The following is a 15,571-nucleotide window of genomic DNA, read 5'->3' on the forward strand; positions in this document are numbered from 1 at the left end:
TTTTGACATGAAAATAAATTGACTTTCCCAAATTTGGTCGTGGTGAACTTTCGACTCGACTTGAATGCATGTCCTGCATATCGGCGTAACACATGTAAACGTTTAATTTTAGTACTTCTAAGGTAAAGGTTTGGACATTCTCGTAGGGGCCAACGCCTTGATGAATTGGTTTAAATTAATGAATTTAGTTAATTACCTACATTCCTTGATTAATTTAATGTTTGTTGAGCTATTAAAATTAACGATATCATTAAATATTCAATACATATACAATAAGGAAGGAAAAAAGTTTTTACATCTCTATGTAGTGATTCCACGTTGAGGTCCATGTAACTTAACAAACCGCAGTCACAACTCCATGCAATACAATTCCACTAATACAACCTCACTTCATTACATAACTACATGTAGATACACGGAGAGAACATCATTAAATTAGAGAAGTAATGCACTAGATAGGATGTTAACAATGCGAAACACTAATGAACATAGATGCTTGCAGCTTATATATTGAAAAGACGTCCCGTTAAAGGGAGCTTCTTCTGTTGATGCATAATTTAGGATGGCAAAATTATTATGTTGCTTTTTAATTCAGTAACGTACTACGACATATCACAAAATAAATCATTCTGATAGGAATTTTGGTTACTGTTGGTAGCTGTAATATCTCTAGGTTCAAATTATTAATGTGCCGTTACCATTAACTGCCAGCTAATTACCACAGATACGTTGAGAGTCTGGCTATTGGTCAGATCCTTGTTTTCTAAGAAAGGATGACAATAAAGTTAACAGCACATTAATCATTTGGCGCTTACTATTATAGTAATCAATGGGAAGGAAAGTTTGTTTTAAAACTATGTATATATTTTACGGTCGGACAGCAATATCATATTGAAAACCATAACACCACATTACCACCAGACATAAAAGCTCTCATTTTCCTATATCCTGTTCCTTACATGGCGCCTGACTATTAAAATAAAATATTTCCGTCGCCTGGGTCTAGTAGTTTAGATTTTATTGCACTTTTCCATTTCCTGTGACCATTACGTTTATCGAATATTCTTTAAAAATATTCGGGATATTATTGGAATGTTCCATGACTTTTTTTTTTGCATAAAATTTTTCAATGAGACTAGGTCTGTAAACCCTATACATATATTTACTATGTTAAACATTTATAATTTTCATAACATTTTATTACAGTCTTAGCGACCGACAGATTCCAGTATCTTTTTAACTCAAAAATGCAATAATATTCAAATATTCCATTATTTGGTGCTTGTTATTTATACCAAAAAAATTGTAGAATTTCAATTAAACAAATAAATTAATCGGGAAGCGAAGTTAATTTCAGTATATTAGCTAAGTGGTCCCTAAAGCTAAACTAGGAATTTTGAACGTAAACCCTTGAAAACTCCCCTGGGAGTACCATGAGATAGACAGATTTTTTTCCTTTTATCACTTCAGCGCTAACACGAATCTAAAATATTACCCAACCCAAAAGAACAAAATAGAACCTACAAGTCGAAAATTAAAAAAAAAACTATATCTACTACACCATAAAATTGGATAAAATTGTTCCTGCACACAATTTGCATAAAACTGAAACGCATAAATTAATCTTGTGTCAGCTTTCTAACCTTAGGGCATCCCACAGGACTTTAGAATATCCGAGTTCTGGCAAACTCGATGTGACATTTTCAGCTGTCCGCAAAAATCTGGAGGATTTCTGTTCAAAGGGAGTTAAAACAATATTACTTGCATGAGAAATCGGAAAATAGGTTGTTTGCTTAATGCGATTCTGGATATAATAAAGGGACGTAATCCTTGGATATGAGGGAGGCTCTGGATTAGGTTGACGCTGGGTCTAACCGAAATTTTATATATTGTTAGGTACACATCTCCACATAAAACGTGAATTGTATGTGTATTAGAAAGGTTATTCACGAAATGGGGCCCGATTTGATTAGTTCTCTGCTAGCTAATTTCTTTGAGTATTCTTAAGAGTGCGGGGAAATATTAGGACATAAAAAATAATGCATAAGAATGGGGGATATTAACGGTAAGTGCGTCAATAATCACGAATAAAAAGAAAATTCGCCCTCACAGTGAGTCGACATTCAGATGAATAATTCTGAAATATCTTATCCGTGGGGCAGTTTCAATAGCTTTCCTTGAAAGCAAATGGGATTGGGGGAGATTTTTGGAATTAATAGATCCATTCTGAATATGAAAAAAGTTATTTTTTCTTAATTAGATGATGAATGAGGGGGGTTGTATTTCTAGTATGTTTATCATTACAGAAAACAATAACCACTAAATTCACAGATTTGTTTTGTATTTTCGTTTCCGTTTGCTGTCACGTACAATTTCTTAAAAAAAAACTCTAGTATTTTATGGGAAGATTTTGCCTTTGCATTAGTTCAGGTTAGTGATTAGTGATTTTCAGCAGTTTACATTCCACGGACTTTCACATTGCGTACCAGTTCATCTGCTATTACAGCTATGCTGACTAACCTTTCACATAATTTTCAGTTTTCGATGCTACTCACTATTTACTTTTTTCTAACATTGTTCAGATATATCACTGAGATATAAATCTTAATTCAGTAACATCCCTATGAGACTTTACATGTTTTTCTTTCTTTTTGTGCAACCCTTAAGATCTAGCCTAGATTGCAAAGTAGTAGGTATGTGTAACATTACAGTAACAACTTGAATTAATTTCAAACTTACTTAATATTAAAAGTAAATTCTGAATGCTTTTAATTAGCTTAATAATATTCAATTAATGCCATTCATTGTGGTTGGAGAAGCAAAAGACTTACGGACGGGAAACTGTGAAAAACGAGATTTAAAAGGGAGAAATGCCTTAATACTCCATGGGAAAAAGAAAAATGGATTTCCTAGAGGCAACCGATTAAAATGGCAACTGCTCGTCAGGATGGAGGGTCTTTTCCTCCATGATAAAATCCGGAAAGTTTACTTAATTTCCTCGATAGTTGCCGCTACATTAAATGAACCGATGTCTGATAAATTGGGTAAATAGTCTGACAATTGCCCGTATTGCGAGACGAGGGTGAACTTTTTCAGCTTTTCGGATAATCTTCATCGAAATGTGTATATTGCATGACAAAATTGCATGTCAAAGAACTCAAAAACCTGATGTAAACACGTTTCTTCATGGATGAATAATTTTAAAAAATATTGTTGACCAGTTCCATCATTAATTTATCCGTACAGCGCAAAGTGTGATAACTGAAAATAGCGCTTTAATAGTTATTTAATGAACAAATAAGACTATTTAATGTGTGACCACAGCGAACGCGTTAATAAACTTGAACGAACCTCATTCTTCCCCTTTATTTCAACTATTTTATTTAATATTTTTGTATGTATTATACGGGGTGTCTGGGAATGACGTCGAAATATTTTTAGAAGTGATTTCAAGAGATTAAAATAATAAAATAAAGTTCTTATAAACATTCCCCAAAAATTGCTTCTTAAAGGGGCCAGAACCCCTTAAAGCGAGGACCCTGAAGGTGGTTGTCTCGCAATGTTTTTGAAACGGTTTGCGTTAAAATTCTGAAATTGGGTATATTTTAATAAATTGAAACGGGAAAACTTTTTTGTGCTAATAATTGCAGATTTTAGTCAGGAGCGTGACATACAGAGGGTTCTTCTACGTAAATGTTTTCCTAATTTTTTTATTTGTAACATTTCTTAATTTTTGAAATCAAATTACTAAATTATTGAAGCAGTTTTTGGGATATGTTTACAAGAACTTTTTTTATCATTTTAATCTCTAGAATCACCTCCTAAAATATTTCGACATCATATCCGAATACCCTGTGTAATAAGTTGCCACAGTGCATATTTTACCATTTGAAAAAATATGTGAGAATTTTCTAATCGCAAATATACAGCATCTGTTATGTTTCATTCGTTCAGCAAGCGATTGGTTTTTCTAGAACACAACTTACTCCAAGCAGACACTCCTCTCTCAATATTTTAACATTGATGAAAACGAATTCTTCTTGCACTTTATTGATCGCGACCCTTCAACCAGAATCGAAAGGTCACGACAATGAGTTGTCTCAATCTTTCGATTCGGCTACAAATACCGCTATTTTGACCCTCGGCAATCACCAGGGGGTGTTTTATTGCCCATACGGATATGTTTTCTTTTTCATGGAGACAGTTTTCGCAAGAATTGTGGACAAGTAAAAGGAATTTCTTTCAACTTCATATGTTAATGTTGCTTATTTAAATCGATTTCCTTTAAAGCTATACTCGTATCAAACTTAAGAGTTTTCACGGATAAAACATTTTGTATTTAGACTCTGTTAGTTCCAGTTGTCTTACTAAACTTAGTCCACCGGTATATTGGCTTTATTTACGTAGTTTACGGTTCTTTTAGGAGGCCGCATATTAAAATTTATACGCCCTGCATATATTTGGGGGTTATATGTCTCTGGGGACTGTAGAGCCAACATAATCAGGTGTCAGTTTAAAGCTAAATCATGTATTAGGTGTGATCTAACAGAAAGGTAAACCTAGGATCCTGTGAACTTTTCATCAAGATGCAATTATTAAAACTATTAGATTCCCCTTTAGTTGAAGTACAAACGGAAAAAGTAAAACCGTGATTCGATTTAAAGAGCATCTAGAGTTTAACAATGCAGCATTGACAATTTGATCACGTATACCTATATCGGCGCATCAAAGAATAAAATGCTAATTTAGTAATTTTGCATGCATGTGAAGGATAGGGAGTGCATTATCTTCTTCGGATAGGACACAGGCAGCCCCTGTATCATCAAAAAAGACGACATAAAAACATCAGTTTAGGACTCTCAGGAAAATCAATTTTTCTCGCCGTTTATGTTGATGACAGAATAAAAAGTGTATTGTTTTTATGCAATCGACTATCAAGAATCGAGATAAAGGGTCATTTGTTTCTTTAAAGAATGAAAAAATTCATAGTTTAAAAAACAGGAATAGTTACAAGGCCGGAAAATAGTGTCTTGCCAAGTGGTTAAAGTACCGTTCTAGTCGTTCTTGAAAGGTTAAAAAACTATGTTAAGCACATTTTTCTATTTCGGTATGTAATACACTATTTCAAAGAGATTTACTTTTTTAAAAGTTTTTCAGTATTATTTTGCAAACAGATCCGAAAAACAAACACAGCGATCGGAAAATGATTTTACCGCTACCTTTGATCAACTCCGCTCTAGGCCGATGAAATGTTACTTTTAGGTAGAAACATTATACAGAATATGTATATCTTCTGTCTGGTCGTAAAAAAATATTTTTAGTAAAACAACTAATTCACAATTTTTATACAGTGTTTGAAGCTCAGTTGCCAAAAATGTAGCCCTTTGAAACCAATCCATGCAAAATGAGGCATTTTCCAGGCAATCTGACATAATGTACATGAGCAGACACTATAAAGCCGGGAGTGAAGTGGTTCTTTTCAACATGTGCAAACACTCGAGACGAGGAGACGCGAGTATGTGCGCCCATGAAAAGCAAACAACCGCAACAAGGAATTTTAAAATGATGGGGCACCTCTTTGCATAATTCATCTTGTTGCTCTTTTTCCAGATTCACGCACAGGGAAAGGAGCAAAGAAAAATAAGGGACAGTCGATCAAAAGGTATAAAACCCAGTAAATACGAAAATAATTATGTATGAACAAACAAAAAATCGTGACTATTTTCCATGCCAGCTTTCGCATTAAAAGTGCAACATTTTTATAGCATGTGAGGGTCAAAGCAAAAGTCCAATTTCGTTGACGTTTGTGTTTGTTGAATTTTCATTCATACACGATGAGACAAAAACATATAACAAATTATTATAAATTCCTTAATTTTTTTAATGGAAACTCTTATTGTTTATTGTACTTTTAGATTCTGTGGAAAGTTATGAGTGAAATTCTGGAACTTCAAATACCTCAAATTTGCACACCCTTCTTTTCTAACTTTCATCGAGGTTGAAAGTTGATCGCATAAAGACCTATGCTCAGCATTAAAAAAACTCTGTATAGTCCATTAACGTCGAATTAGTACCTTACTTGATTTTTGTCATAGCTTTTAGATCTGACAATTTAGACGTCAGGTATACGAGTATGTAGGCATAGGTACATGAGTAGCCTGCTATCCAGTGATGATCATCGGCTTTTCACAGTAAGTCATTGTTATGTCGACAATATCCTGTCAACCAATAAGAGCGTCTCCCTAAGTAATTAGTTTTATTCAAAGCACACCAACTTAGAACGGAAGCTATTTTGACTAATAAATTTGCGAATAGGATTTCGCCTCGGAATATTAATACCAAAATACTGTTTCGCCATTCCGTGACTAATATTTGCAATTAGTCAAACTTCTTTTCAGTTATAATACAGTTATAAAGCGTAAGAAATGATATCTGAAAACAGTAGCTACGAGCGCAAACTTGTCGTTGAACTAGTAGTTAAAGATGCCACACATAACCTTATACGACTAGCTAAAGAGACGTACATACAACGCGATAATATATTGTTAGGACTTATTGTATGACCACAGGTAAAGACAGAAGCAAAAAAAGGTTTTATCGTGGACGCTCCACCGAGTGAGTTGTTGCTCCCTTCTATGTATGTCAAATACGAGGATGAATCAAATATGACCCGCAATTTTTTTTTTTTAATGATTGGAACGATATTCAAACGTGAAAGATGCATATTATTTTTCAACATAATTTCCTGATTTAAGAATAGATTTTTCCCATCGTGTTGGAAGAGTCTTATTGCCGTTATCGCAAATAGAATCGGGACGTGTTTGCAATCAATTGCGCACGAAACCCTCAACAGTTGCGTTATGGAATCTTCCTCCTACCAGTGCCTCTTTCAACGAGCCAAACATGTGATAATCACTGGGAGATAAGTTCGGACTGTAGTGGAACTTGTTCCGATATTGGCCAGTGAATTTCTTCCAACTTTTCCCGAGTCAGGTGAAGTGCTGTTTCTGTTAATCACTCAGAAGACGAGGCACCCATCTGAAATTTTCCGAAACCCTGTATCTGTAATGCCAGATTGACTGATCTGTAATGATGGATTGGGCATTTCTTTAGCTTGTGTCTATCCCACTTGCAATATGAGCAACGATTGCTCGGCGATCACCCTCGAGAAGGCGGCGAACAGTAGCGATGATGTGCTCACTCACAAAGGTTGTGGTCTATAAAATCCTTGAAAAAATTTGGTCGTACGCCACTGGCGAGTTTTAATATTATTTTTATGTTCTTTAATCTATTACCAAAATGTTGTTTCCCTTGATTTTTGGTCGAATTCTGTTCAGTTTCCTCATAATTTAATTAATGTATAAATTCACTACAATCAACGGACCCCTGGGTTCTCGGATTTTTGTTTTTGGAATTACATGATTCTTTGATTCTTTTTACACAATTTTTTAAAATCTAAACTGATTTCGCAATAGTGTGATACTGATTTATTGGTAGACTATTACTTAGCAAATAGCAGTTGTGTTAATTTCTTGAGTCAATATATAGTGTTTACTCACAACAAGTTTACTGAAGTCATTCAGACCCCCGAAGTCGTAACAATAAATTATTTTTCATAACCTTTATCAGCTAGATGCTGTATCTTCCAGCACAATATAAATTTAATGCAATTACTGCATGTCACGTTAAACCTAAGAAACATCCATAAACAATTTTTATTTCAATTTCACGCAGCGTCCCGTTAAACTTTTATAGCCCACATTACCATTTAAACTGGTTTGTAGTGCGTATAGAGAGAGTACTGAAAAATGGACGATTCAAACTTAATATATTGAGGAATTTGAAGCATGTTGGTACTAGCAAGGTGTAAACAAGAAGCACGAGCTAGAATAGTTTACAAGTATGCTACCTTTATTGAAAAAAAATTACAGAAATATGTTACAAAAACTTTGAACAAATAAATATTAGACGAGGCCCTCAAGAAATTCATTTGGTAGTTAACACGGAACACAATTTATTACCCTTTTTTTGGGTCACAAATATTTTTGTATAGTTCTTATACATAACACCCTCCCTAATTCCATATATCATGCTACAAAACTAATCTTTTGGACATTTTCGTCCCTTACAATTAAGTTTTGAAAGCGAACAAAAGAACCCCCTCATTTATTTTGTGAATGAAGTAAAGTGCATTAGTGTGTCGAGGGCCATTCCCTGATAAATCTGGCAGTTATGTCATAAATATTATACACGATATAGTATGAAGCATACATACTTCTTATCTCCGATCTAGAAGTAAATTTACCTTACGAACACCTTTACATTTTAGGAGAAACAAAACATCAGATAGAATCAAGGAAATCTGGCAGCGTGCTGGACTTTTGCCGAAAATACTCCCTTTTTCATTGTTACTTAAACCTTATTCGACAGGATGTCGGATCCTGTATATTTACTGGAAATTAATGATATTGAAGTATAATTTGGACTTGACTGCCTCTTGTCCGCTAACAGTAAGGAAAATGAGTCACATTACAACGGATGACGGCTGGAGGGTTTTTCCCTTTTGGGGGAGAAATCAGCTATTTGTATTAATATTAATGGTTTCTTATTCAGTTTGTGGACAAATTACTAAACTTAATAAAAGGAAATGTATTATCGTCTAAAGGTTCATAAAGTTTTTCCCGTGATTTACGTTGATCTTGAACTGCCTTGCCAGTGGATTAACTTGGACTTAGCTTTTCATTTCTGACCGGGATAATTTATGCGAAAGAAAGTTTAAAGAAGAAGGTAAATAATAGCGGTTTCATTTGTCTTCCGTATTTCAGAATTTATATAATAACCTTTTTTATAGCGACCATATTTTATAGTCTAGTTTAAGGATATTTAAAATCACTTCTAAAAAACGAGTTCATGCAAAATAGTAGATTCTTTTTAATTTAATGGACTTATTAGAGTGTTGGTCTTAAAATAAAATAAAAAATAATATTTTAAATTAGTCAGTCAACTCAACAGGAAATACTAATCAATTTTACAGTTAGTAGCGATAAATTTTTTATTCGGTAGTTCTAACAAGAAGGATTAATCGATATTTTAAAGAAAAAGTCAAATTAATATTATCTTCTATTTTATAGAGATTTCCCATTATCGCTATTCTATCTGATTTCAACAGGCATAAATCCCCATATAACAAGTCGATTCCAACATTAATGTTATAATTGTGTTACGCGATTTGATAATTAAAGATAGTAATTACAATTGCCAAGATGAAAACGTCCTATTTTAAATTTTTTGATGTCATATTGCAAAGAATGACTAAGAAACATTTTTGACATTCTTTTTCTCAAGATTACTGAAGGTTTCTCAACACACTGCTGAATAATTTACGCGCCATTAACGCCCTAATAAAGCGGCTCATTGAAACTATAAAATATCTTTTCTTTTCTCAATTGAATGCAAAGACATTTAATATGTACGTGGCAAAGAAAAATAAACATTGGCTGACGAGATATTACACGAAAGTTATGCCGTTGCTTACATTCGTAATTCGAATTACCAATGCAAATTGAATGCAATTATGGTGACCTTAGAATAACAATTAAAAAACAACATCAATAAAGTTGTAAAACACTCATAAAACTTTAAATAAAAGATTATCGACGGTGGCATAGATTTAGGTACTCTACAAACTGAACTGCTCGTCATACCAATCGGATTAAAATATTTTTTGTTTCATTTTTAACGTCTCGTAATTCCAAAACGAATAAAAGGATGTAGAATTAACTACGACTTGCACTGTTTTGAAGCCAATTTAATTAAGGTAGTATTTGCCAAAATTTTGAACGTTAACCATAGAATGCCACCCATATTTTCTAGTACACAAAGCGTACCCTAGGGTTCCAGTGTACCCAAAATAATCTACACTTAGAATATAAACCGTATTGAGACAGGATACCGGTGATATGAAACTACTATGAAGGATAAATTGATATTATCTGCTAGCAAAAAATAGTAGAATATTTTTTCCTTTCTGGGGTACAGGTGTACCCTGGGTAGCATTCTAGGGTTAACTATATCTTATCCAGAAGTTATAGAAGATCGGAAAAAAGCATGCACGTACAAAAAAAATTAAATGGCCATTCTAGACAAATGGATAAAATTTATATTCTCGTCATTTTTGTGATTGAAATCTACGGAATGGCTGTACTAATTTCACTGGTTAAAAATATTTTAAAAGAATATTTTAGCAAAAATTTAATTAAAAGAGCTCCGAAAGAGCGAAAATCGTAGTTACAATGTTTTATCCGTCTTGAAATTATAAGACGTTAAAAATTACCAAAAAAATGCTTTGACCCGGTTGAGATTAGCAGTTAATAAGTTCATTTTTTGTAAAAGTATAACGATATTGTCATTGTATCTACAACTCACAGTTATAACGGATATGTAGGGTTTGTGGAAACCCCCAATTTACCAAGGAGGCTTAATTTACTAACTTTGATGGTGTGGTTTTCCACAAGACATTTATTAGACTAAAATTTAAATTTTGTTTAATGCACAGACCACTAATTTGCTCCTAGAGAAACGACGGAACAATGCAACTAAATTACAGGAAAATTAATTCCCTGTATGCATTAAATACTTTTCTGAATAGAGTTTCTGAGAAGCCCTCATCGCGTAGCAAATTTCTTATACGCAATTCAGATCACATACGCAAATTTATTTGCTCCCATAAAATGTATAAATCCAAAATCTTCTTTAAATGGTTCAAATCCTGCTGTAAAGGGTCGTTATACAAAGGATCCATTTATCTTACGCACTCAATCGACTCAATCAATTATTGCTTTCACATCTTTCCGCCTTCCAGACTTTTCTTGCTTTGTGTACCTTTATTATTCATGAGATTTAGGCTTTTTATAATTTAAGTAAATTTGCTATGGTAGTGAGTTGTTAGACGGTTTAAGAAATTTAATTCCGCTGTGGTTTTGCACTTGTCATCTTTGTGAATGGTATTTATAATAGTATTCAAACAGTTCATAACACAGAAATCTGCTGTAATTATTAAATATTTTGCTATTGTGTCAGATTCAAGTTCAGGTTAGTTCAAGCTCGTCGCAGACCATTCACAAACATTTAATTTTTCCCTTAGATGCACTGGGGATAAAAAGTCCGGCACCAGTGAATTCTCTTTGAAAAATTCCTTTTATAAAGTAATTGGAGGATTTACCACCGACTATACATTCATCATCAAAAAGTCACTTGGTTAAGCGGATGATAATTTGGCTGTACCTACTTCTTGCCTCACGCATCCACTATGGCATGGTTGTTATAGTGTTTTTATTAAATATTTTTCACTATACATTATTTTGACATTCTGACGAAAAAACGTGTAACTGTCACACTAAATTTGTTACTTAAAATTTTAGTTGCAAGGAAGGCACCTAATCACAGACTTATTATACTACTACCAACACTATTGAAATTGACGAAAAAGATTGACAAAAAAAGGTTAGTTCAGTTCCTGGCAAAGAAAAATATCTTACAATTGGTCCCAAATCAGTTTGGATGATGCCATTTTTTGATTCCTAGGGGAGCCATATGAAGCTTGGAAGATGGGGTCGATGCCACGACAGTATTTTGTGACTTGTCAGCGGCATTTGATTAGAATATGGAATATTGAAACTTTGTAGGATTCAAAGTAAAGCAAATGATTGGCTTGCATCATATCTGACGGGCAATATTCCAACTGTTAGATTCTCTATAGTGGTTTCCTCTTGAAAGAGTTATTTTTTGGCGTGCCACAAGAGTCGGTGTGGGGATCCATTCTTATCTTATTATACATACAGAAAGGATGTTGTGACTCTCTCGCGTCTCACACGATGAAAGGGGTCAACTATATACACATATACGGTATATGACGGTATATAGCAACCACCTCCTAGTAGCGATTTGACAGATTGCCTATATCCAATATTTATTATCAGGTCCTTTTTAGTACACTAGACGAATTTCAGGTCGAATCTCTTTAACGGTCCGCAGTCTGAACGGGGACAAGGTGAGTGGAGATACAATCCTGATCATCCTCGTGTAGAATTTTATTATGTTCAATAGTTGCATTAGTTGTATATTGTTTATACATAAATTATGCATTTTTTCAATAATTATTCAAGTGGACATCAATGTTGTTTCAATTAATTTTTGTTTTGTTCTTAACGTTTTTTCTAATACTGTGTATATTTAGTATTAAGTTGGATATGTGGCTTAGATAATAAAGCAGATTAATCCATTTGTTGAAAATGGTATCGGAAACGAAAAATGGATTACCTAAGTAATAGTCTTTGCTCTATTATGCAAAGAAAAAAATACAGTCCCAAAAATACCATAATAAAAAAAAAACGAATTTTGCTATTTTTTTAACACAGTTTACATTAAATTGCTTTTTAGACCCTCTCTATTAAATGGAAACACAATCTTACTTTAGACGGATTTCAGCACATTTTGCTAAGTACTTAGGAAACTCTCAGTTCAATTAATCGAATTCAACTACCATATGATGTTGTAAAAATACTCAAAATTGATCGTATTTAAATGCGTTAAAAATACCATTAACGCTGAAGTCGGAGATCTAATTAATCTAGAAAAAACCCATTGTACCCGTATTTTCCTACCCTTAAAAGGTCCGTAAATAAAAAATCCACTCGTTTTTATCTTTTAAACGCGGACATCACGCAAAAATATATCAAATCCGGCTATAATGGGAAAGTTCCCTAGCTGAATTAAAGACCTTCATTTAGGAGACTGAAGGTTTTTCATTCCCAGCTTTTTCATTTCCCTTTTAATTACCCTTGTTTGATTTGAGGGCCGGATTGAATTTTCTTTTTTTATTTAGATGTACCTTTTAATATGATCTCGGACAAAGGCCACCGATTCCACTTACCCCTGTAAAATTGTCGAGTTCACCCAGTATATCGTTGAGTAGTTGTTCCGGGTCTTCTGAATCCGATTCTCCCCCATCTTGCCCATCAGTGACGTCGTGTAATCTACTCATCTGAAACCAAAAACAAATATTGCACTTCAAACCCACATAATATTCCAATCGCGGAAACAATGCTTCAGTCCAATATGTGTATGGTATCAATAAATACATACGAAGTACAGGGAGCGGCACTGAAACTTTCTTTTTTGAAAGGTAAAAAAAAGTACGTATTTTTTTAAAGTAATTATAATAACATGGAAATTTACTTAAATGGTGTTAAAAAGAATATTTGACAAGTATCGACCGTTGATTTTGATACATTCTTGGATGAGGCCTCTAAAGTGCCTCTCAACGCTTTCTAGCAAAAATTGTCAAATATTCTTTTTAAACCCGCTTAAGTAAATTTCTTTGTTATTTAAATTAACAAAAAAGAATAAAAATATATACCGAGTACTCTTCTTTATTGCCCTTTGAAAAAAGAAAATTTCAGTGCCGCACCCTGTATATTGTCAAAAGTTAGCCACCTACAAGACACTTGCATTCCAAGCCTATTTGCATAAGCAGCTGCATTATTTTTTATCAGCGACAGAATTCTATATTTAAAACTGTCAAACCCACGTTTATTTTCTTGAAAGCAGACTGTTATACTCAAGTCAATTCATAAAACCACCTACGAGAAATCTCGTGGGCTCCTTTTGTGTAAATATTCAATTTTAGGAAGTGATTTCCGTTAAAATTAGATGTTAAGTACATTCGCTTGATGGATAATAATGAGTAAGATTCAATAGTGATTCACTACTTTATGTATCGTTCGTTCATCATGTTCTATTTGTAAATTTCCGGTAAAAGGTTGGCTTAGACTTCCTATTCTGAATTGTAACGAGAGTCCCATTTGAATTAACAAATTATATTAGTTTGATAAGAACCTGGATTAACTCGTTAACACACGAATTTTCATCAATTAATGTCTACTAAATTTTATTTTTATTACATTTTAGTAAAAATATAGTAATTGATACAGACGATTAAAAACCACATTAGAGCCAAATGAAAGTAATTGTTACCAAAAAAATATAATTGGCGCATTAGCATCAATTATTGGCACCATATGCAAATGCATCTTCTTAGGTACCTAGATCTGGAGACCAACCTAGAGATAGGTATGGTGACACTAAGTTCAATAAGGCTAATAATCTTTATATGCAGTCATGTATGTATTGAGGACACTACTGACTCTGAAACGTTAGAAGTGTCAAATTACTGTCCTTCACATCCCGTGCCGATTTCCCCTTATGATTTCCCTACTCGATTTTCCTGCCACATACCAAGTTTAGTTACGCATAATAATATATAATGATAACTCTAATTGGAAAATTATTATAAATGTGAAACGAAAAACACGTCTAAGTATTTATTTGAAGAGTCTAATTCTTATGTAACCAAGTACGTAATAATAACATAAATATTTATTTATCTGTATAAATTTGGGCAAACTATGCTGCTACCATAATTGCATTGTTCTTAACATTCTGAAACACCACTAATCTAGGCAGATCAAGATATCAAGAAAACCAAGTCGTTTTGTTCTCAAGTAAGTTGTCCAACATCATTATTTGTGTATTAAATTGGAGATCCAGTATTAAAGCCAGACTATCTCCTAGACCTATTTTCAGTGGTGTTGTGTTGGCCATTCTAATTCTAGAGATACTTCTACTTTACGACTCAAATAGATCCCATCGTATCGGCTCTATAATGGCACTGCAGTAGAGCACGTAACCGGATGCAAATGAGCTGTCGGCGGGGTCCGGAAGGCGCTTCGGCTTCTCACCACGCCAGAGCCCTTTATCTTATCTTCGTGACAGTGACTTTACATTCAAGAACTCTGTATTATTTAAAAATAACGCGACGCTCTAAAAGCTTCGCTGTAATCAGCTCAGTACATTCCACGCTGTGTGTTTTAAATAATAATGGATTCTAAACCTACTTTTTTTTCAATAAAAGTTGTTAAAATCAAAAGAAAGCCACTACTGTCTGTTAAGTGCAGTCATGAAGGGACATGGAATGCCGATAATCTAATTTAAGACATGGAGAAATGGGTAAAATAGAAGAAGTATAAAGGAAAAAAGACTGAATGATGTAGTCAGCAAGCTAAAGCGCATGGATTGAAACTAACTGTAAAGTTAATGTCCGAGAGAACGTCGTAATTTTGGTCAGTTTCAAAACTTCTGAATATTCACACGAAACGCTAAACGCATTTTCTAAAATTAACTGTGTTTGGAAAGTTTATAATAAAGGTTCAAAATGACGATCCCCCGACTTAGTTACATAATTTTGTTCTTCAAATCACTGAATCGCGCATTCGTTGTAAGATATGCAGATCTTGCTGCACGAAAAGAGAGGCTGCCATCATTCTTCCCAACAGTTCTTCTTGGTTGGTTACAGGAATTTCATACGCCGACGGCTTGATCTAACCCCAGAGGAAAAAATCCATCGAGCTTAAATCGGGATTTCGCGCTAGCCACCTAATAAGTCCATCTCTTTCGATCCATCGCCCACAAAAATGTTGGTTTTGATGATTTTGCACAGCACGGGAAAAATGTA

General features: G+C 33.9%; 1 protein-coding gene across 1 annotated transcript in view; it reads right to left on the bottom strand.

Moving 5' to 3' along the window:
- Nucleotides 1-13,047, bottom strand: part of pico — a 112,830-nt gene extending 99,783 nt beyond the window's left edge. Inside the window, exon 1 of the mRNA XM_066395258.1 lies at nucleotides 12,932-13,047. Coding sequence (XP_066251355.1) covers nucleotides 12,932-13,042 — 111 coding nt within the window. The 5' untranslated portion in view covers nucleotides 13,043-13,047. The remainder of the gene's footprint in view (nucleotides 1-12,931) is intronic.
- Between the last annotated feature and the right edge of the window lie 2,524 nt (nucleotides 13,048-15,571).

The sequence above is a fragment of the Euwallacea similis genome, chromosome 11 (assembly GCF_039881205.1).
Source record: "Euwallacea similis isolate ESF13 chromosome 11, ESF131.1, whole genome shotgun sequence".
Classification (NCBI taxonomy): domain Eukaryota; kingdom Metazoa; phylum Arthropoda; class Insecta; order Coleoptera; family Curculionidae; genus Euwallacea; species Euwallacea similis.